This window comes from Lissotriton vulgaris, chromosome 1_1 (assembly GCF_964263255.1).
Source record: "Lissotriton vulgaris chromosome 1_1, aLisVul1.2, whole genome shotgun sequence".
Taxonomy (NCBI): Eukaryota; Metazoa; Chordata; class Amphibia; order Caudata; family Salamandridae; genus Lissotriton; species Lissotriton vulgaris.
This window is the reverse complement of record NC_141685.1, coordinates 447,616,633-447,640,971: the sequence shown is the minus strand read 5'-3', so window position 1 is coordinate 447,640,971 and position 24,339 is coordinate 447,616,633. Positions and strand designations below refer to the sequence as shown.

The 24,339-nt window shown below is 45.6% G+C and overlaps 1 protein-coding gene across 11 annotated transcripts in view; it reads left to right on the top strand.

Annotated features, from left to right (window-relative positions):
- Nucleotides 1-3,759: 3,759 nt before the first annotated feature.
- DOCK7 (dedicator of cytokinesis 7) overlaps nucleotides 3,760-24,339 on the top strand; it is an 864,306-nt gene continuing 843,726 nt past the window's right edge. For all 11 annotated transcript variants that reach the window (XM_086953476.1, XM_086953469.1, XM_086953439.1 and 8 more), the window contains exon 1: nucleotides 3,760-3,929. In XM_086953476.1, coding sequence (XP_086809602.1) covers nucleotides 3,892-3,929 — 38 coding nt within the window. In that variant the 5' untranslated portion in view covers nucleotides 3,760-3,891. The remainder of the gene's footprint in view (nucleotides 3,930-24,339) is intronic.

Sequence of the window (24,339 nt, the reverse complement as noted above, 5' to 3'; positions counted from 1 at the left end):
ATAAATGGCATTGTCATTTACATTGCCATTAGCTTCATCTCTGCAGTCACTCTGCACTCTCTAGCACTCCCTAGCACTCCCTACTCACTCTGCACTCTCTAGCACTCCCTAGAACTCCCTACTCACTCTGAACTCTCTAGCACTCCCTACTCACTCTGCACTCTCTAGCACTCCCTAGCACTCCCTACTCACTCTTCACTCTCTAGCACTCCCTAGCACTCCCTACTCACTCTGCACTCTCTAGCAATCCCTAGCACTCCCTACTCACTCTGCACTCTGCACTCCCCATGCACTCTGCACTCCCTATGCACTCTGCACTCTCTAGCACTCCCTAGCACTCCCTACTCACTCTGCACTCCCTATGCACTCTGCACTCCCTATGCACTCTGCACTCCCTATGCATTCTGCACTCTGCACTCCTTATGCACTCTGCACTCCCTATGTACTCTGCACTCTGCACTCCCTATGCACTCTGCACTCCCTATGTACTCTGCACTCCCTATGCACTCTGCACTCCCTAAGCACTCTGCTCTCCCTATGCACTCTGCACTCCCTATGCACTCTGCACTCTGCACTCCCTGTGCACTCTGCACTCTGCACTCCCTATGCACTCTGCACTCCCTATGCACTCAGCACTCCCTATGCACTCTGCACTCTGCACTCCCTATGCACTCTGCACTCCCTATGCACTCTGCACTCCCTATGCACTTTGCACTCTCTATGCACTCTGCACTCCCTATGCACTCTGCACTCCCTATGCACTCTGCACTCTGCACTCCCTATACACTCTGCACTCCCTATGCACTCTGCACTCCCTATGCACTCTGCACTCCCTATGCACTCTGCACTCCCTATGCACTCTGCACTCTGCACTCCCTATGCACTCTGCACTCCCTATGCACTCTGCACTCCCTATGCACTCTGCACTCTGCACTCCCTATGCACTCTGCACTCCCTATGCACCCTGCACTCCCTATGCACTCTGCACTCCCTATGCACTCTGCACTCCCTATGCACTCTGCATTCCCTATGCACTCTGACCTCCCTATGCACTCTGAACTCCCTATGCACTCTGCACTCTGGACTCCCTATGCACTCTGCATTGCCTAAACATACTGCATTGCCTAAACATACCTGATAATTCTGACGTATTCATGACCAATGCAGTGTTCCTAATACACATAATTTTTCATTTCCAGTTGTTTTCTCAGCTTTAATTATTTCAAGCACGAAATACTCATTTGATTTCTCGGACCACGGGATGCGGACACACTTTAGTTGTTTGTGTCACAGCGCGTGAGTCACACATGGCGACTCAGCCTTTCCTCCTTCAGGGCTAGATAAATTGTAAGGGAAGGAAGTCTCAGCGTCCCTTTAACTAGTCTAACCAAGTGTGAGGCACTGCTTGGTAAAGTCAAGTGAGAAGTTCCTTTAATCCTAAAAACCTTATTACGTAAGGTCACCAGAAACCCCATGTTCCAGAATTGGGGTTTAATTTTAGAAGACCTTTTCTCAGTTATGTTAGGCTGGTTAGATTAGTTAAAATCAAGCAAAAATGAAATTCCCAGGACGCACCAGGTTGATGTATAAAAGGACAGGGTTCGAAGATGGAGGCATCTGGTCGCTTTGCATACTCAAAGCTCTGCGCAATGCGCAGTCATATGCTACATTTGAGCCACCCATCTATATAAGTCCCTTCGTTTTGTTCCCCGAGTGCAGGACAGGGGTCAAGTGCCGCGTTACTCACCTGCGAGTCACTTCCCTCCCTCGGGACCTAGCACCTCCCTTGTTCAATAACTCTTCTAGGCGCAAGCTCCCTGGAGCCCCAGACCGTGCTGCTCTCCGTTTCCCGTGGCTGGCTGCTCTGGCAGTGCCTCCTCCCTCGGGTGCTCCGCGTCCCCTTCACCCTTTTATTCCCCGCCCGTGGGGCTGGCTGACGTGGGAGCCCGGTCCAAACTGCCTCTGACAAGCTTCAGTCTGAGGGATTAGCCAGGGGACGCGAACAAGCCTGAGCAAGAGGGAGGAGAGAGGCTGAGGCACGCGGAGGGGAGAAAGTGAGAGGGGTAAGGAGTGGGGGGGATGAGGGGGAGGGAGACAACGAGTAAGAGGGAATGGATACCGAGAAAAGATCAGAGAGAAGGAATGAAGGGGGCGGGGGGAACGAACGTGGATGGAGGAGAGGAGTTTTAGAGAAAGAAGAAAAAGAAGAAAGGAAACCACAATGGACGGGTAAAATGAGGGTGAAAGAGACCGAGATAAAGTAATTCTGTCTCTTATGCTGCCCTTATTCAGACTGGCGCACTTTCTGTCTCGTGCCCCGCTTGAGCCTACTTGTGCGACACAAAAGGAAGTTGCATGCCAGAATGAGGGTTAGAGGGCTTGATTACAAGTGGGACACGGACAGCAGGAGGGGGGCGGGAACGGGCACAAGGACAGGGGGAGGGGGGTGGGGGACGGGAAGGCAAGAAAAACAAAGCACTCACCTGTACTTCTTCCGGCGGCCGTGGTCGGCATGGAATGAGGAAAACAAACACATTAAAAAAACGACCCTCCGCCCACCACCGCGATGATGATGCGAAAAGGGCGGAGAGGGCAGAGAGGGAAGAAATCGCGGTAACGCCCACGAATCTGGTCCGGCCATGGCGGACATATCTCTGTTCCAATGGCTAGCCTCCATTTATGGAGCTAGCCAATGGAAACAGAGGCGGGGACCAAAGCACTCTACTCTTCTCATAAGGTTTTCCCTGCAGCTGTGCAGTGAGCAGCTCGCCAGGCAAAACCTAAAAATGGGGGCAGTGTTACATCCCTGTCTGAAGTTAATACATGGCAGTCAGTATCAGTTTGTAAAAACTAAAAGCATGACTCACCTTTCTTTCTTTTATATTCTCCAGACTCCAATGAGAAAGTGAGATCATATGCGCTGGAAGTAGGGATGCAGGGTTGTTGCAGCACCACTAAAGGAACCATCCCGGAGTTCCAAAAGTGAATAAGCATTAACAATTACTTTAAATTTGGTTCTTATCTTGTCACATTTACTATGCGATCAAAGAGCAGGCAAAGCTCCGGATAGTCTTCTGACTGATAGCTGCATATTCTTTTAACATGGAAATTTGTTTTTATTTCTTTTTGTCTAACTCCAAAGGGAGAGGATTTTTTAAAGTGAACTATGTGAGAACTTTCCTTGTGTGAAAGGAAAGGCTGAAGGAATTCGTTTTTTCTAACACGCAGCAAAATTTAAATACATGTAAATTAATTGTAAGAATATTTAAAAATAAATAAGTAGTTAGGAAAGCACAAATGAAGTGCTTCTAATAGGATCAAAAGAAATCAAGACATTTTACTTGGAGATGTGCAAATGACAAATATTCGCTGTAACCCATTTCCACACATTATCGTTTTTGCGCTATATAGTTTTATCATTAAAACTTCATGTGCAAATGGAGTGGTGATTTAAATTGAAAATATGCTGTCTGTAAATGACAGTGCACTACCACACCATGTTTTAGTAATATATTCGTGATAGCATGCTCCAAAATACACCAGCTACATACTAGTTGTAACACAGTTGTAGCATCCTGCCTGCTTTGAAATCTGAATACACTGCACGAGTGGGTGTCAGACTACAAAATTACGTCGTGCGACTAGGCAGAGCCCCAGATACAGGCAACTTAATTACTCTTTAAGCACCGAGGCCCAAGGTTGAAGTACGGTATTTTCAGCGCGCACTCCTCCCAGTGTTTCTGTTTGGGGCGCGCCTTGGTGCGCGTCATTACGGTAGCCGGGCCCGCTCGCTTCCCTGTGCTCCAGCGGCAGCACCAGCCTTGGAGCAGCAGAGCGGCTGCCTTCCCTCCCCGCTCCCCGGGGCACCGGCGCGCGATCCCGGCCGCAGCCATGGCGGAGCGCCGCGCCTTCGCACAGAAGATCAGCAGGTAAAGCAGGAGCTGCTGTCGCCCACTCCTCTCTGCCCCGGGCGCCAGGCGGCGCCGAGTGTGCCAGGCTGTCTTTGTGCTGGATCCCTGCGTACCACAGCGGTAGAAGGGGCCTAGCTGGGCTTCGGGAGTGCTCGGCCTGCACGGCTGCTTTGTTGCTGGGTGTGCGTCTGTGGTTCTCCCCGCGGGCACAGGCTGGTGGTGCCACCCCTCTGCACAAGAGGCTGTCTCCCCGCCTGTGGCTGCCTGGCGTGCGCTCTGCTGTCACTTTGCTGCCCTGCCCCTGTGCACGGGTGACTCTCTCTCAATAGGCACAGATCGGCCACTTACACAAGCCCCCCTCACTTATTTAGGATGGCAGTTGGGGAACTGATGGGAACGCCCGAATCAGTGTTATGTTGGCAATTGTTAATACCCTCCCCCCTCTGTCAAATGTGCCCCATCTAACGTAAGCCAGGGGCAAATACAATTCTTCTATTTTCTGTGAGGAAATTCCCCTCCTGGCTGAGTGATCTAAAATGTTGCATATATATGCCTCGGCAGCTCTGCTTTTGTGTCAGAAGCAAGAAGTATACTGCTAATCCCGTTTGCTATTTGTATATTTCTCTGTAGATAAAGCTCCAGTTGTGTTTCTTGGTCACTTTTTCCTCTATATCCCATGTGCTAACTAGTAACTAGTGACCACATCCCCATCCACGCTCATCTCTTGCAGTACGAGACACCGTGTGTTCCCCTTGGGGCTCCACCGGGCTGTCGTTTTCTGGGCGTTGCACGGTCCTTCACCCACAGGGGCTGAGGAATGTCCCAGTGCCCCTTCCCCACCCACGCGGCTCACCATAAATATATCGCTTTCATGTGTTGGTATGTGCAGTATGGAATGCACTGCCATCGCTGAGAGCTGCATCATACTCCGAGCTCACTCTCTCTTGTTTACAATCAACCAGAAGTTCGTTCTTCATCATTCACTGTCCGGGTTCTCTGTATTGTTGACACAAGAGTGTGAGAAGCTGGATATCTACAGAGAGCATCGCTTCTTCTGAAGATTTTGTTTTCACGACGTTCGCGTAAGAAACACCACCAAACTTTTATAACACAAGAATGCGAGGTATAGGTTTAGTACTCAAACTGCATCCGATGGTGTGTTAGAAATATCGTTTTACACGCCTTACCAAGTATACGTAACAAACGAAGTATCTTCTGCCCAACCACCCTGGAGGGCTTTGGGACGCATTAAGAGTTAATAACTAGCTGTTAAATGACGTGAATGTCGCCTTTTGCCACCCCACCTATTTAACCAGTCACTTTATAAAAGGTTAAGCATGCTTTGACACAGATGAGGCTGATTTCCTGATACATTGAAAGACCAGTGCTTGTAACTTGTCTTTGGGAGTATTTGTTTACACAGGAGTTTGAATGCCTTTTCACGTTAGCGTCCTAATGCCGCTGTGACTTTTGAGCAGCGATATTTGAACATTATCCCTAGAGCAAAATCTTAACACACTTTCTAAGCACAGTATAGAAAGTTTAAATCATCTCAGTTACACTTTGGGGGACAGTGACCAGTTCGAGGAAAGCAAGGGTTCCCTTTTTGGTAGCTGATTTGCAGTATTATAGTTGACACTGGAAGCTATAGCCAGCCACGCTTTACTAAAGTGTTGTAGATGGTATATAGCGCTTCAAATCCTTGTAGACCAAGGACTGTTCTTCCGTTCACTTTGTGTCCTGGGGCCCTGTTTGGAGTGCATGGTTCTACGAGTGTGGGTTGTCGGTTGGCATGTATGGAAGGTGTTGGGTGTGGTGCATGAGCATCTGAGATGTGCTGCAATAACAGTGCAGCAAGTTAGTACCTGCGCATTAGCATGAGGTCCTGTAGAAATGTGGGACAATATATGTGGTTGCACATGTGGGTATCTACTCTACCATCTTTAAGAGTGATCTATATCCTAGAAGTATGTGAATAAACGTGCATTAAAGCAAACATATGCTATCATCATTAACTTTACCATACCGGTCCAAGTCGCAAGAGACATTGTTTTTCTGTCTTGTGCTTTTCTTTTCACATGATAAATGAGTTGTGTGAATTGTAGTCATGGTTTGCTTCAATCTGACCAGTTGGGTTAGCGTGCCAGATTGCATTCCAAAGGCCCAAAATTGGCATACCAGTTGATGTGGAACCATAGCGTAATCCTGCATTTGTTCATGGATGTGGTGACCAATGTATTGCATCACTCAGCCTTATGGTGATTGTATAGCAGCATAATGGAACTCAGAGACTTTTAGGCGCACCCTTACTGAGGAAGTTGTGGTTGGAATGTTAGAAAAGGTGTGCTGTAAGTTTCTATCTTTACTCTTGAGCAGATGCCATAGTGGAGTGTACCCCATGGTCTTTGGTGTATAATGCAATTTATTTATAATCCAAATGCTTCCTGTGTCCTGGGAGAATTAGTCAATAGTGGATCCGTTATGAAGTTGCAAAATGTGGGACGATGATCTAGCAAGAGATGCTTTGATATTTACCTGTGTCTTTTTCCATATGTGCTTGCATCATTGTTTCATAACCACGCTGTCTACTAAATTGTCTTTATTAATTCCTAATCAAAAGCCTTTTGCAAAAATTGATTTTAGAGCCATTTCTTCCTTACCTTTTCAGGGTCACTGTGAGATGGAGGGATTCTGGTTTCACCAGTGAATTAAAATATGACCACTTAGAAAGGATATGAGCCAGTGTCAAGCTTCTTAGTGCTTTGATACCTGTATGTTCAGTTAATTAACTGCTGACAAATATAGACTTTGCGTGAGTGTTTGAATTTGCAGTGGTGACTTGGAGGGCAGATGAGGCACTAGAATTGCAATTAGCATTGAGACCCAAAAAATGTTGTAGCAGAAATTTTTGCATTCGGGGCCAGCGACTTCTGAGACCTTACTTCCCTTAAATGATGCCTTCATTGATACTTTGATGGCTACTTGGTCAAAGCTTTGCCCACCGATGAATAGACAGATGACCAGACGTCTTAGACTGGGAGGCTAGTGACTCAGATCTTCTCACAAAGTACCTCACTCCAGATTGTCTTTTTGTTTCGGCTTTGACTGGTAAGGTGAATCCAAACTCATTTCCTACTCAAGACAGAGAATCCAAGAGGATTGATGTTTTTGGAAAGTGAATGTTTTCCTTTGCAAGTCTACCATGTGGTTCGAAAATGCTGTTTGTCTGCTGGGCAATACGCACAAGCTCATTAGGATAGTGCCAACGAGATCTTGCCGACAGTCAAGGAATAACTTTTTGGTTCAAAGATACGATTGAAAAGACAAATGTATTATCCTCACATGTCTGGGCACTACGGGTTGCCTGGAAAGGGCAGTTGGTGTCAAAGTTTTAACAGACGTGAATGCAGTCCACATGATTCTCTGGCGTCCCTAATGAATATACGTTTTGACGAGTCTCAATTTTTCGGTGAGATGGCGGACTCTGCTATGGAAAGCCTTAACGTCAGCAAATCTACAGCATGGTCCTTGGAGCTGTTGAACCCAGTCATATAGTTTTTGCATCAATTCCAAAAGTTTAATGGCTATTTCAGAGGGATGGTTTAGAGACAGCCAGCATTTGTAACCAGTGATGCAGTAGACACCCTTGTCCATATGAAGCTGTGGATATAGGTCTGGCAGACAGGATGCTGGCCAGCAGTTGCATCAGTACTCCAATTCCTCTTCTGCTACAGTAGCCACTAAACCACTTTAGTTTGCTCGCAGTTGCGTATCCCCAACCGGTGGGGGACAGGATTTAACATTCTTTCCAGGTTGGCGATCTATCACGTCTGACTGATGGGTGCAATTTGGCTATGCTCTACCTTTACTTTCTGGAACGTCCTCTAATCCTCTAACACCACAGAAAATTTCAATTGAGCATGTGTCCATTCTGTTAAAGGAGATGTGCCTGTTGCACCAAAAGGGATCCATTGAGAAAGTGCCAGTCACTAGAAGAGGAGAGGGTTGGCGCTTTTGCTATTTAAGCATTCCGAAGAAGGACTGGGGGTCACAGGCCTGTTCAGGACCTTCAGCCTATGAATGCCTTCCAGAGAAAAAACAAATTCAAAATGCTCACACTTGCCCGGATCCTGTCTGCTGTGGACTTGGATGAGTGGATGGTGTCTATAGATCTGCAGGACAAACATTTTCATATACCAGTCCTGCAGTCCCACTGAGGTTACTTGCGGTTCAGGGTAGGCCTGGAGCATTTTCAGTTTGTTGTGTTCCCTTTCATCCCCAGCAGTGTCCTTCGGTGTTCATGAAAGTGATTGTGGTGGTCGCTGTCCATCTTCGGAGGTCGGGCATAAAAGTTTTCTCGTGCTCGTCGACTGGCTGTTGAAGGCGGACTCACCGCAACCAGTCGTGGACCATCTCCGAATGACTGCAAACCTTTTGACATTGCTGAGGTTCACTATCAAAAAGCAGAAGTCCCACCTGATTTCTTTGCAGAAGTTTAAATTTATTTGGGTTATCCTGCACATTTTGGAGTTCAAGGCTTGCCCCCTGCCACGATTCCAGGATATTTGGTCTGTGATCCTGATGTTTCAGTCTCAGTCCTGGCTCATGGAGAGAGCAGACAGGTCTGAGGCGTCCTATCCTATTAGGCACATGCATTCTCCTCCTCAGCTGTGTCAGATGGCATGCTCCTGGAACTTGAAGTTCCAATGAGCGTAGCATCAAGGTAACCTAGCCAACACCATCCAGGTCTCAAAGGAGACTGCTCAAGATTTGCATTGGTGGCTGTTCAAACTCTATTGGTTCAGTGGATGAGCCCTCTCCCTTCACCTCCCAAAACTGATAGTGATGAAGGATGTGATGGGCTGGGGAGGTGGCGATCAGGGGACTCTGATTTCTGGTAAAGGGCTAGCTCCATACCAATCTTTTGAAGTTGAGGACTATTCAGCTGATCCTAAAGGCCTTCTTACCATATCAAGGGGATGCTGCTGCAGGTTCTCAAGGGCAACATCGCTACAACAAACAGGTCAGAGTGGGGTCTTGGGTCCTGTGTCAGGAGGCCCTGTGTCTCTGGATGTGGTTGGACCCCTCAGGTTTGTTGCTGATCGCAAACCATCAGTAGGGTCACTGATTGCTAGAGTGAACAAACTCAGCTGAAGGCATCTGGCAGATCATAAGTGGCGTCTACACATTGAGGGGGTGCAAGGCATTTTCCATTCAATGGAGAACCCCGGTTAGATCTTTTTGCCAACTTGAAGAGCATGCAGTGTTTATAGTTGTACTCATTGGAGTTTCAGAAAGAACACTCATTAGGAAACTGACTCTGGCTGGAATTGTACACGGAACATCTACCCCTTCCCTCCTCTGTCTCTCCTACTCAGAGTTCTGAAAAAGATCAAGACCAACCAGGTTCAAGTCATCCTAGTGGCTCTATATTAAGCAAGGAGATTGTAGTACCTAAAGGACAGATGCTCTTTCGATCGGGATGCCATTTAGTGAGGGCCTCCTATCTGGGCAACGAGGCTGCACCCCAAATCTACACAGTCTACTCCCACATGCATAGAGATTGAGTGGTATCAAATGACTGCATTTGATTTGCTGCATGAAGTTGTGGATGTCATCCTTGCCTCCAGGCACCTTTCCACGAAATCCATTTATGCTGGGACACATTCTTGGCCTGGTCTGATGTTTGTAAGATTGACCCCTTACCAACAAAGCTGTCTGATGTCCTTTTTTTGTTTGGTATTTAGCTCAGTAAAGCTTTTAGTCATCCCCCCTTGGCCTTTCTGCGTTTACCGGACCAATCTTCCTTGCTAAAATCACCTGTTTTGATGAGGTTTATAAAAGGTTTGACAGACCTGTTTTCTCCAAAACCTTTTGTGATGCAAGAGTGGGACTTTAACTAGGTCTTCGCATTTCTCATGTGTACCCCCTTTGCGGAGATGTAGAGCTGCTCGCTGTGTTTTGTGACCTTAACAACCATCTTCCTCACTGCGGTTACGTCAGCTCATCACCTCAGTGAACTTCAGACACTTTCAATACAACTGCCCTACAACATCATTTTCCCAGACAAATTGGTGCTGAGGACTCTGGTGGCCTTCTTACCAGGAGCTATGACTCCCTTCCATGTTGAGCAGTCCATCACCCTGCCAGCAATTTTTTCTCTCCCTCATTCCTCAAAAGAGGAAGAGAGGCTCCATTAGATAAACACAAAAAGGGCTTTAAGTTTTTGCATTAATCATATCAAGGTAGTAGACAATCAGCTCTTTGTGGGGTCTTCCGGTGCGAAGAAAGCGAACGTAGTGCATAAGAGTACCTTGTCGCGTCAGATAATCCTGTGCATTAAGATCTGCTACACACTAGAGAAATTAAGAATAGGTTTAGGCAACGCAAACGGGTCGTTTCTTGTTTGGAAGGTGTTTCTGTCTGGATGATTCATAGAAACTCACCTAACACACAGGATAGGCAAAGGCTAAGGAGCCTAACATTTTCACTTTTATTCTTTGTCTACTTATGGGGTTTTCAGAATCTATTCAGGCGTTTCAGGCTCACAGCCATTGAGGTCCTTTACGACTGTTTTTCTGGGACCTGTTGTCCTTTACCATGGCACTGTGAACTGAAAATCAAGTACAGCTATTTTGCACTTTGTTTTTTTTAATCTCTTGTAATTATTTTCAATTGCTAACGTGCATTATTGTTTCATCAGTAGGATAATATTATTATGTTATCAAACAACCTTTTACAGCTGTGATCATTCTACAGTTTGAGATCACCTCCTTATCTTAGTATTGCACCATGATGTCTTCACTGCCAATACATAAATGAATAAACACAGAAGCTATAACTTTGACTAGGTGTCTGCTGTCTTATAGTGTTGCACTTTTTTTGGGCAAAAGTTGTATGAGGTCTAGTGTTTGTGTGTATGTGCAGAATCCGGATGTACGACATTACAACGCATGCTTTTACATCGCATGCTTTTACAACGTGAGTTTTACAACGCATACCATTACAACGCATAGTGCTTTGGGGCGCTGGATAGTGAATTATTTAATTTACTATTCCAACTCCAGTCCCCGTGGATAGTAGGGAAGGTGTTGGATAGAAAATTAAATATATTCCCTATCCTAGAGCGCCCCCCAGCGCAATGCGTTGTAATGGTTTGCGTTGTAAAAGTTGCGATGTAAAAGCATCGCGTGGTAAAAGTTGCGCTGTAAGTGATGTTTCCCGCAGAATCCTGGTGAATTAAAGAAATGATGGGAGGTGGTTTTCTCCACTCTATAATCATGTATACCCTCTGATAGCTGGGCATGCAACTAGGTCACTGTTTGCTTCTTCATTTATGTTAGCCATGGTGTTTAGTTGTCATGTGTTACTTTTTCATCTGGTTTACCTAAGCATAATCAGCTACCCAGCATTTGTTGTAATTGATCTTCCGAAGGACTCTTTCCTGTCTTCGAAACCCTCCATTATCATATGTCACAGTGAGACTATCGGCTGCCTGCATGGGCCCATCTTTTCTTCTCTATGTAGTGACATTCTTTCCCCTCAGGCCCATGTTTTGTAGGGCCCTTCTGGTGACTTCCAAGAGATAGATGTGTCTCTGTTCGCTCGTATCAGAGTTAGGTGAAGGAACTTATTGTCCAGTTTCTTCTTTTTTGGTTGTGGAAGGACGCCTCATATATATCGTTCTGACATCAAGAAATCTGCCCTGCCCAATTTTGTCTCAAACTGTGACGTCGAATATCAGAACATTCCCTCCTCATGTAGTAAAAACCTATGTCTGTTCCTGTGCATCTGGAGCACTTTGCTGTGTCCACAGCAAAGATCTTGTTAAACCGTTTTGGGATCAGATAAACTCACCATAAATAATTGAATTAGATTTTTTCAAGTCGGGAAAATAACATTTTCACTCATATAATAACCACAGACTCAGTAAGGTTTAAAACTCTTTATCTAAATTTCGTAAATGGTCATGATCCACAGATTAAACACCACAAGACTCTCAATAATGAAAATCAGAACCAAAATGTAACTATGCAAAAGATGTTTAAAACTGATTTCGATCATTTAGCAAATAAGGGAAGGTAAGAAAAAGGAACATGCTATATATTCAAACGTTTGAGCAGTTATTTAAAGGGAGGGTAAGAAAAGGGAACATGCTAATTAATCAACACAATTTAGCAATTTTCAAAGGAAAGGTGAGAAAAGGAACATGCTATTCACGAAACGATTTCAAGCATTTATTCAAAGGGAGGGTAAAAAGGAAACATGCTAATATCGTTTTGCAAAAAAAATTCTGACCATAGGGTGGGTAAGAAAAGGGAACATATATATATATATATATATATATAATCAAAGCTTTCAAAATAGGGAGGGTAAAGAGAAGGGACAAGATATACAATGACAAACCCACATAGATTTATATTTACCTAAATGGTGTGTAGACCAACCCTGACCACGGGTCAGTTTGAAAGACCGAAAACCCAAAAGTTGCAGTTGCCAGTAGGCCAGCAGGTGAGGATCAGGACAGGAAAAACCAGATTTGGATCAGGACTGGACCACCAGAGGTTAAGACCAGCACCTGCAGTTCAGTTGCAATGCCTGCGCTACTCCCTCTCTGCAGCTAACAGTCAGAACCCCATTTGGGTTATCGATTTCACCAACAAAGTGCTTCGCCAGCACCTCAGCTTCCCAGAACCCCTATTGGGTCAGTGAATTTTCTGAGAGAGTGTTCCTCAGCCCTCTGCTCTTAGTCACCTATTGAGTGCGTTGGGTCAGTGACAGGTCAGCTATTCGGAAAAGTCGGACAAATTAACTAACTAAACCTACCCTAGTTATACTATTTTCCAGGTCAGTGTACCACCCCCCAATGTTGCAAGTGTAAGGATTCCCAATTTTGATTGGTCAAAGAGTGAGAAGAGGTCGTCACACCACACCAAAATGAAACTTTTAGCGTCTCATATTTAAATTTATGTTTCCGCCCATCAGTTTAGGTTCTCATGACAATTTTATTCCACCTAACAATGGAGAATTTTATATCGCATCCAATGTATTTATCATGGGTACAGTTGGTCTTCCTCTCGTGGGGTCATTAGTTGATCTTCTCAGGCACATCTTGGCTGAGACTGTCCTTGGCTCAAATTCAAGGACAAATGACTTCAGTTCCCTTTGGGATCATGGACATGCGCAGATTGATTTTCAAGATGGAGTAATAGCACCTCCCAGGCCTAAAGATTACGATACATGAAAAGTAGAAGAGAAACAGTTTTAGAACATAGAATAAATGAATACACTGTATACCATGCATCTCTACTCTATACCCATTATTTTATATTTAACTATAGCATTAGAATTAGGCAAAACGAACAGCTTAGCAAAAGCAGCAGTGCAATCTTCTCGCATGTGAGAACACAGAACAGCCATCTTAGTTCTAGTGTGCAGAAGCAACAGATTCCCTTCAAAGCAAAGAATACGTCATGTCACGTGAGTATGACAGACGCATGCGCAGTAGAAACCCTCGCGTAGCAGCAGCCATTTTAGATGCAAGCGTATTACAGTTAGTAAAACACATAAGCAAGCTTCACTCGGACACCCAAATGTTTATGTAAAATGTGATATTAGTAAAACAAACATGTTGATTAATCTTATTAACGTTATTCGAGGTTCATGAATACAAGCAAGTTGCTTCACGTGCGAATCCTTGCTCCATTACCAGTACTTATCATCAAAGCGTTTGCCACTTTCATCTTAAGTCTCAAGCAGGTCATATCAACTTTAGTCTTTAAGATTAAGGGCTCTGTAGTAACATGTTACTTACCTGCGATCCTCGCCTAGATTAGATAAGAGTCTGCCAGTTCTGGCTGTTTGATGCCGCACAGGACATGTGAGAGGGTATTAAAAAGCAGAAACTACTGTGTGTGAAGCCCCTCCTACTCTACTAGATAGGCTAGAGATTTTAATTTGCACAAAGAGCAACAGCCTCCTTTAGGTTCCAAGAATGTTTGTCCATTCCTTGATCTGGAGAGCTGTAAAATGTCTCCTGGGTCCAGGCAGGCCCACCAGTGGTATGGCCGGCACATATGGTCGATATGTTTTGGCCTTATATGTAGTTGCTTTCCAGCATTTCAGTGCTATGCACAACAATCAAGAACCCCTATCAATTCTATTTGTGGGGTCCATGAATAGGTCATCTATGACTCCCTCTTACACCTTCTCCTTTGTTGCCCCAGACTCATGAACGTGGGCTCCTGCCGGATGTCATGCCACCAATGTAGTTGGGCTGCTACAATGTAGGATTCAAAGTTTGGTGTGCCAAGGCTCTGTCATCGGCATCCAAAGCTTACCAACAGACAGTTTGCATCTTGTTGTTCCCCAAATCTGCCTCAAGTCTTTAGTGAAAGATCTTGGAAGCCACACTGGTAAATTGACAAAATGGGACAGCAGCCTCAGGCGCATCATTATTTTATCTACCACAGCCCTATCCATGAGTGACACAGAAGGGGGTTTCCTGAAGCCTATACACTTCCTTAGCGATTGTAGACTCGCCCCAACTTTTCTGTCTGTCAGGTCTGTCTCAGTAGAGAGAATGTTTACACCCCGGTATTTAAGGCTCTCATGTTATATCTTGGTTTGGGCAATGCAAATACTCCACACCCCCCACACCCCTCCAAACCCCGATGGTCATTCAGGAATAAGCAGCTTATCGACTAATTTATTTGTAGGCATGGTATGTGGCCGGTCACTCTAGGAATCAATCACTAAAGCCAACCCAGTACAGCCACCACTCAGGAATAAAATAATATTGTTGGCATAAAACAATATATGGTGCATGCCATCCAACAGCATCACCCGCTCTCCTGTTATTGCTCTAGTGCTTTTGCCAGTGTGAACAGCGTAGGGGAGAGTGGACAACCCTGGCATGTCCCACAGATCACCTTGAACATAAGTGCGATTGCTCTTCCCATTCTGGCCCTAGCTGTTGAGTTAGAGCACAGCTGGACTGCCAATCCCATCAGTTCTCTCTGAAACCCTATGCGCCAGAGTATTGGAAATAAGTATTGCTAACGCGGGAACTGAAATCTTTTTTCTAGATCAGTGGACATAACCATGACATTTGGGTTATTCAGCGGGCCTTCCTCTAGTATTCACATAAGATGCCTTAAATTAATTTTGGTGTTTCTTTTGTACACAAACACGTTCTGATCGGTGTGTACCAGAGGGCCCGAGGTCTAAATCTATTACACAAGTATTTTTCTCTTTTATTGTTCATATTTAGCATGGTCAGTGACCTATAGGAGGGCCTATTCACAGGGTCCCTGTGGGTTTATAGCAAGCAAGACAATTATTTTCTCCCAGCTGAAGTCAGCATACGGCCCATTTCCACCGCACTGGTATGTACTACCCTAAAAAGGTGCTAACAGTTCTACAAATGTTGCACCGGTAACCTGTCTGAGCTCAGTGTTTCTCCCTGTTGTCACTTACGTCATATCTGCTTTTCCATTAACCTCTGCTATTGTTGATAAAAAGCCTCCATTGCTTTTTGGGGATACCCTTTCAGTACTTGTCCCTCTAGGTTGGGGAGCGAGCCTACCAAGACTTTTCATAAAAGTAGTTTATGCCAAAACGAAATGCCACCTAATAGAAAATGCTTTGGTCACGGGGTTCTATATAAGGTATGACAGAGAAAATAGGTAAAACGTATTGCTTAGAATAATCTCATAAAGGCAAGGTCACTGTGAATAGTGTAAGTAAACTTCCATGTCAGCGGCTTCTAGGTCAGGCCTTCGATGTCGCACTCACTGACATTCACTTCTATAGCTTTTCCTAAAGTTAAAGATTCCCAAGGACTTGTGAGCACAAGTTCAAAGGTACAGGAGTTAACTGAGCATAGTGGAATCAAGGTCCTCAGCAGGAGACTCTCACTCCAGAGTGCGGGTGCGATGGTCCTGCCTTCTTTAGATGTTTGGTAGCTCCATGTACACTGTGACTGGTCAGCGGGTGCTGCTGCAGGTTCATGCAGGTGAACAGGCCCAAAGCTTGTTTGTTTTTCTTTATTCTTCGGCGATCCTCCACTCACTGGCAGAGTCAGAACAGGACATTGGGTGTTGGGTGAAGTCTTTGGAGGATGGTGATGCATTCAGGACCTCTCCTTGGTTGGCGAAGTGGGCCAGAAACAGTTTAAGAAGTGACCAGGATACACGAAGACCTATTGCAGTACTCAGATTGGCTCCTGTTATTTAATAGTGATTGAGGGATAGGTAGCCCACTCCAGCACTCGGGGTGGCTCCTGCATCACTCCAGTGCTAGGCCTTACTTTTTGGCTGTCCCTTCCTCTCGAGCGCAGTGGGTTGGCTCCTCTGGGAAGTCTTCTCCTGCAGGGTTATCTTCTGAAGCCCTCTCTCAGCAGGCCAGGCAGACTCTGGCATGAAGGCAGTCCCACAATTGTTATGTCGGCAACACCAGCCTGGGATCTCAGAAATGCCTCTGGAACTTTAAGGAGTACCACCTCTTTGGTCAGTGGAAAATCTTGATCCAAGTCAGGAAGTTTCAGCCCCACTTTAGTAGTCATGCTGCAGACAGGGAATGTTGATGACATCATCAGACCTCTGGAACTGGTCCTAAGCGATTGTCTCTCTTATTGTATTTCTTCTTTGCAGAGCAGACACAAATTTTGTTTCAGGTGATGGTTTATATAGCAGATAGTAACAAGGGGTGCCTCATACTGGAGCACACAAAATATGAGCATAATCACACAGGAAGACCATGCATCTGGCAGCCATACGTCTTTGGGAGTAGCACATCTGGGTGAGACAAAGGTGCAGGCTCTGCCTGGATGAATCCTTCTGCACAGCAACAGAGACCGCTGCCTCCACATGCTCACAACATCCCTACAGACTCCATGGTCGTGCTTAGAACTTGGAAAACAGGCCTCTCCTTAAAAGATCACTGATGTATAACTAACATAATCCTTTCCCCATCTTCCATACCTTACTGTCTGATACTAAACCCAGAGATCAGGAATGTCAGCAATACACTTTGCCAGTTTTGGGAGGCTGCCCCTCGGCCCCCATCTTGTTATGCTTAGCAGGGGTGACCTAAAACAGATCCCACAGGCCTCAAATTTGCACGGGGATTTGCATTAGGAGTCTCCACATATATGTTATATTACCTGAGTTAAAGTGATAGACACTCTTTGGGAGCAGGAAAAGGCCTTTCCTATATTCCAGAATAGACAAACAGTAAGCTGCCTCCACCGCTCCATGATTGTGACACAGGCAACAGTCCTGTGACATAGAAAGGCTTGCTGCGTGCTCAACTTACATTCAGATATTCACTGGGGTCTAACCTTTAAAGAGATATCCGGTTGATGTCAGTGCCAAAGAGTTGCAGTGAGATCAATACCCACATCTACTTGCTGCTAGTGTGTCTTTCAGGTACTGTAGATCAGTTGATTCTGTACCCATCTTTTTCATAGCGGTCTCAGCCTTTTTTTATCCACCAGTGGAAATACCCGCATCTTTTGGGACTATTTGACTCATAAATTCACTCTGATGCTCATTATTCTTAATCCTTATCCTCAATAGTCACTCTATATTTTTTGGACAGCTAAGATCTCTGAATCAAATTGTACTCCTTGCAGTTTCCTGTGAGTGCCATTTGCAATTCATCTATATACAGAGGCTATTATTAATTAATTGCCTCACAAACTGGCTTCAGTCCCCATTTTGATTTGGACTTATCCTATTTTAATTACTTATTCGTACAGGTGTCCTGATGAAATCCCTTTAAATAACATCAGAAGTAAAAACATCGTTGACAACACCGCGCTGGGACTTGGTCTTTGCATATCATTTGTTGCTCTTAGATGTCTTATTATGTACACCGCAGTAGTATGTTTTAATTTGCATGTACACATCAGTATTTAGAAATTCAACATCTGTGGGATCACAGTGGACAATATGCATATTTTTCTGTTGTAGATATATATTTTTTCTGTGCCTGTTTGTATAGATTAATCTCGTGAATTAAGTTGATGTTCCCATATATAGAAGCTGTGCTAAGTGGTCTGTTGATTTGAGATTTAACATTAACTGTCTATATTAATTTGATCTGCTATTTATTATGCATTTGCTTTATAAGTGAGTCTTTGGTAAACTATTATGTATCTATATATTCATAGTTACTCCTCTTTCCCTTGGCATATTGGCTTACTCTTATTTTCAGTCTTTGTGTCTCAGCTACGGGCTACACACACCATACTATGTTTCTATGTGCAGCATCTCATGTTACAATGTAAGTGTTCTCTGGAAACTACTCTTACAATTTCCTAGATGCTTAAAATGTGGTTAGATGTACCTTCTCAAGCCAAGTTCTCTGTAAACAGAAAAAAAAATTACCATCCCTTTTGCATTGTCCTTTTTACTATTTCAGTGTATTTGAAGTAGTTGCACCAGTGTTGTAACCTTGCATCATAAACTGGAGACCTACTAGAGGAGGTGGTGTTAGCAACAGCAGACACCAAATGCATGGAAGATTTTGTCACCTGTCCAGTTTTAGGGTTCCATGTTTTTGGTAAAGGAGAAAGAAAATATGACAACAAGCCTTTGCCATCTGTGGGTCTTGGATCTCCAGTTACTTTCCCATATAGCTCAGGATCTCTGAGCCCGGCTCATATTTAGGGAACAGCTGAATTTTCACTTCTTTAAAGAAGTAACAACCCACCACCCCTCCATACATGCGTATTTTATTCCTGAGACAGTTATCCATGCTCTTGACCAAAGGCACATATGGTAAGGGCATCTAATGCGTATTACTTTTAGAGAATGTAATTTAACCTTTAACAATGCTATAGTTTATCTCAGATGGTGATTTGAGGAAGATTGTGGTGGTTCCAGTGTTAAAGAAAATATTTAAAATATCAGCACAGTTGCATTTTGGAAACCTTTGCATAGCCATGTAACCAACGTAAAAAGCTAGACATGGGTCATCCATTTGCTTGGTGTGACACAAGGGATTGTTTGAAAAAAAGGAACACCAAAAACCCAGGATTCTAAGGAGTCTAATGAGGATGTTGTAATAAATGTAGGGTTTCCTTGTGATCCTGTTAGAAAGGGGGTAACTGCTAAGTATTGTATATTTTCTTCGAGAGGAATAGATTAAGCAATTTTAAACGCAAAGGACTAGTGTATTAACCACTTCCCACATATTCAGTTCAAACACATTTCTTTTTTAACTATATTGCTCTTTCAGACCTGTCAATTCAATTCAATTCAATTCAGTGATTTATATAGCGCGCTACATACCCAGAGGGTCTCAAGGCGCTTGGAGAAGGGAGGGGAGTTACTTGTCGAATATCCAGGTTTTAAGTTGCTTTCTGAATGCTAGGTGGTTCTGAGTGAGGCGAAGGTGAGTGGGGAGTGAGTTCCAGGTTTTAGCCGCCAGGTAGGAGAAGGATCTTCCTCCCATGGTGGTTTTGTTGATGCGAGGTACAGCAGCAAGGGCTTGGTGGGAAGAGCGTAGCTGGCGGGAGGGGGTGTAGAAGGAAAGTCGTGTGTTGAGGTATTCGGGTCCAAGTTCGTAAAGTGCTTTGTGTGCGTGGGTTAGAAGGCGGAATGTTATCCTCTTATTGATGGGGAGCCAGTGGAGGTTTTTCAGGTGATCAGAGATGTGATCTTTACGCGGAATGTCTAGAATGAGTCTGGCAGATGCGTTCTGGATGCGTTGGAGTTTTTTCTGAAGTTTTGCGGTGGTACCGGCGTATAGGGTGTTTCCGTAGTCTAGGCGGTTTGTAACCAGTGCGTGGGTGACCGTTTTTCTGGTATCAGTGGGGATCCAGCGAAATGTTTTTTTGAGCATGCGAAGAATGTTGAAGCAGGATGATGAAACTGCGTTGATTTGTCTGGTCATCGAGAGTGAGGGGTCCAGAATGACTCCCAGGTTCCGTGCGTGGTCCGTTGGGATGGGTGCTTTTCCAAGGGATTCTGGCCACCACGAGTCGTCCCAGGCGGAGGGGGAGGTACCTAAGATAAGGACTTCTGTTTTGTCTGAATTCAGTTTCAGACGGCTGTGCTTCATCCATTCGGCTACTTCTCTCATTCCTTTATGTAGGTTGGTTTTGGCGGTGTTAGGGTCTTTGGTGAGTGAGAGGATCAGTTGAGTGTCATCTGCGTAGGAGATGATGTTGAGGTTGTGTTGACGTGCGATGGCCGCGAGGGGGCTCATGTATACGTTGAAGAGGGTGGGGCTGAGTGAGGATCCTTGTGGCACGCCGCAAATGACTTCAGTGGCTTCTGATTTGAATGGTGGGAGGCGGACTCTCTGAGTTCTTCCGGCAAGGAACGAGGTGATCCACTCCAGTGCTTTTCCTTGAATTCCGATGTTACTGAGGCGTTGTAACAGGGTGCTATGACAGACTGTGTCGAAGGCTGCGGAGAGGTCGAGGAGGATGAGGGCGACGGTGTCACCATTGTCCAGTAGAGTTCGAATGTCGTCTGTTGCTGCGATGAGTGCGGTCTCAGTGCTGTGTTTGGCTCGGAAGCCGGACTGTGAGGAGTCGAGGGATTTGTTGGTTTCGAGGAAGGCGGCGAGCTGGTTGTTGACACCATTCTCGATGACTTTGGCCGGGAACGGAAGGAGTGATATGGGGCCGTAGTTTTTGAGTTCGGTGGGGTCAGCTGTGGGTTTTTTCAGAAGGGCGCTGAGTTCGGCGTGTTTCCAGCTGTCTGGGAAGGTGGCGGAGGCGAGGGAGCAGTTGATGACATCTCGGAGGTGGGGTGTGATGATGGAATCTGCTTTGTTGAAGATGTGGTGAGGGCATGGGTCTGAGGGGGATCCTGAGTGGATGGAGTTCATCAGGCGGATGGTATCATCCGTGGAGATTGGGTTCCAGTCATTAAGGATGTTTAAGGGGGGTGGGGGTGTGGCAGAAAGATGGGTGGGTTGGTCTCCGGGTTGGTTGTCGAAGCTGTTGTGGATGTCTGCGATTTTGTCATGGAAGAACGAAGCTAGGGAGTCGCAGAGGTCTTGAGAGGGAGTGATGTCGTTGGAGTTGGCAGTGGGGTTGGTGAATTCTTTGACGATGTTGAATAATTCCTTGCTGTTGTGGGCGTTGTTGTCGAGTCGGTCTTTGAAAGCGGCTTTCTTGGCAGTTCGGATCAGTTGGTGGTGTATGCGGGTGGCGTTTTTGAAGGCGTCTCTGGTGCTGGTGTTTGGGTCTTTTTTCCAGGCCTTCTCAAGGGAGCGACAGAGTTTCTTGGATTTCTAAAGATCATCGTTGAACCAGGGGGCGTTTTTGTTGCCTTGTTTGATAAGACGTTTTTTCAGGGGTGCTAGGTTGTCGGCGCTGTTGGTTAGCCATTGAGTGAGGTTAATGGCTGCTTGGTTGGCGTTCGATGAGTGGGCAGGGGGGTTTTGAAGAAGCGATGAGGAGATCTGGTCGATGGTGATTTTGTTCCAGTTTCTTCGCAGAGTAGGTTGAGGATGGTTGTGGGTTGTGGTCTTTTTGTAGATAAAGTGAACGCAGCTGTGGTCCGTCCAATGGAGAGCTGTGGTGTGACTGAAGGAGATATGTTTGCTGGAGGTGAAGATAGGGTCGAGTGTGTGACCTGCGAGGTGAGTGGGGGTATTAACAAGTTGTTTGAGTCTGAGGTTGGCGAGATTTTCCAGAAGGGCGGTGGTGTTGGTGTTGTTGCTTTTTTCCAGATGATAATTGAGGTCTCCCAGTAGAATGTAGTCCTTGGAGGGGAGGGCGTGTGGGGTGATAAAGTCAGTGATGTCTTCCTGAATTGTGCTCGGGGTCCTGGTGGCCTGTAGAGGAGGGTGCCTCAGTGTCGTCTTGGGGTCGGTGTGGATCTGGAAGTGAAGGTGTTCGGCGCTAGCGAGGTTGACGTCTGAGCTGGTTGAGATTCGGATGGAATTCTTATGGACGATAGCGATGCCTCCTCCTGTTTGCTTGTTGCGGTCTTTACGGATGATCTTGTAGCCTTCCGGGATGGCAATGGTGATGTCTGGGGCTGAGGAGGCGTTCATCCATGTTTCAGTTAGGAAGGCGACGTCCGGAGAGATGGTGTCTAGTAGATTCCAGAGGTCGATGGCGTGTTTGTGGACCGAGCGGGTGTTGAGCAGGATGCATTTTAGGTGGTTGATGTCAGGTTTCTGTTTGGTGTTAGTGGATGTGGAGTTGGTCTTGGTGCTGTCAAACTTGCAGGAGTTGCACGTGAAGGGTCCATGGGTGTGTCCGGGGGCGGCTTGAGCGCAGTCGGAGAGTCGGCCGGGGTTAAGGGCTAGTAGGGTAGAGGCGTCGTAAGTAATGCGGGTGGGGTGGGTGGGACGGGGGCCAGGGGGTCTGGCGCTGGGCGCGGTCTTGGCGCGGACGGGCGTAGACGGGTTTACCTTTGGCGCACCTTCGGCGCGGCCGTAGCGCGTGGACGCTGCGCGTTGGGACATCTATTTTAAATGGCTAGTGGAGGGGGCGGAGCGTGGGAGGGTCAGCTGGGAGGCGGGAGCAAGGTGGAGGGAGGGTCTGGGAGGGGCCAGCAAGAAGTTAAACAAAATGGCAACAAACAAATGCTGCGAGGGTCGAGGGGCTATAATGCCAATCAAGTGCTACGATACAGTGATACTAAGGCAGCAGTGGAAAAGCGCTACGCGCTAGGCGGCAGGTAGGCAGATTAAATCACACAAACAAAACTTATCAAAAATGCTATGTGATGCCCAGCAGTGGCGAGCGCTTCAAAGCGCTACACAAATACACATACACATAAATGAATAGCAGTAACGTGGAGCACAATATCAATCAGCACTATACCAGCAGAGAGGAGGTGGGGGGAGCAACCGTTCTAGATGAAGGCAGGACGGTCACAGCTTGCACGAGGGCGAGGGCAGCTCCTAGTCTCTGTGGGTGGGAGGGGCAGCTGGGAGGCGGGAGCGAGGTGGAGGGAGGGTCTGGGAGGGGCCAGCAAGAAGTTAAACAAAATGGCAACAAACAAATGCTGCGAGGGTCGAGGGGCTATAATGCCAATCAAGCGCTACGATACAGTGATACTAAGGCAGCAGTGGAAAAGCGCTAGGCGGCAGGTAGGCAGATTAAATCACACAAACAAAACTTATCAAAAATGCTATGTGTATATTGTAAGCAATGTTGTGCTGCTCTCAAGTAGAAAGTCAATTTTATGTTTTTTCCACTGTTTGTTTTGTTGTCCTTATGAATTCTTGTTTTAAATTTGGCAAGAGTGCAACAGCCAATAGTCTCAACAGCACTCCTAACTGTATCATATTCTGTGTTTACCTCATTGCCATATGCATGTAACTGTGTTGTACAAAAGTGCGTCCAAACTAGGTTTTCTAAAACACCTTTACTCTCATTAACCATAGAGTCCTCCAGTTATTTTCCACTATCGCAAACTAACATTGTGACATTTGTATTATATGGTGATGATTCTAAATATTCTGCAAATATTGTTTTTATGCTTGTCCTATATGTTATACTGCGTCTTTTTTGTAGGTCAGCGTGTTTCAGCCACGTAGTTGTTCTTTTAGGCCATCATCCGGACATATTGCCCTGCGTTCTTCATTAGTGTTTATTGTGGGGGTTGCAATTCAGTGTGTTATGCAAGGACGATTTTACCTTGAGGTAGCCTGTTGTGCCAGCTTCGTAAAAGGTTAATTCTAATGGGTAAAACCAAATCTTTATTAGTCCTCACATGTTGTGATGTTAAGTAATTCAGTAAGTAGAATTAATGCAACCTGGTATTAATAATACATGTGTAAAGTGTATGCCTACCCCAACTGGGTTTGTCAGTGGTACAAAAAATGAAAGTGACAAAAGAAGTCTTACAATAATCCTAAAATAGAAAGGTTTTCCACTATTTATGAAATTCCAATAAGGAAGTGCACACCCAAATGTTTAGAGGGAGAGAGTTACATAAAGTAGGTCCAGGGAAAGCAAAAGACCTGCCTGGCTAATTTACAGCGAGGTATGGTGGCCAGGAGTAGACTACCTGAGCCAAGATAACGCCTCGGTTAGTAAAAGTCAACCAATGCTCTGAGATAAGAGGGGCCACATCCATTCAGAGCCTTGTGCATATAGCACAGTGTTTTGAAGTGAATGCTTTTCTCTATAGATTGTGATCACTCTGTAGTTATTGCAATTTAATTTATTATTTATGTAGGGTGCTGAGTATACATGTAGTAGATCTGAGTACCTAGCAAAGAAGCAGTAGAATGGGCGTTAATGACAGTAGGTTGTGAAACAGCAGGTGAAGGAGCAAGAGAAATGAAACACCACATAGTCAGCTCAATGCAGTTGATGGCAGAGGACGACCTCCCTCCTGGAACCTGCTACCTCACCGAGGTGTGCCATGGGAGGTCTGCTGAAGTTGTCTCCATTGGGGAGTCATTGCAGTAGTCAAACAGGGAAAAACTACTGCAAGGG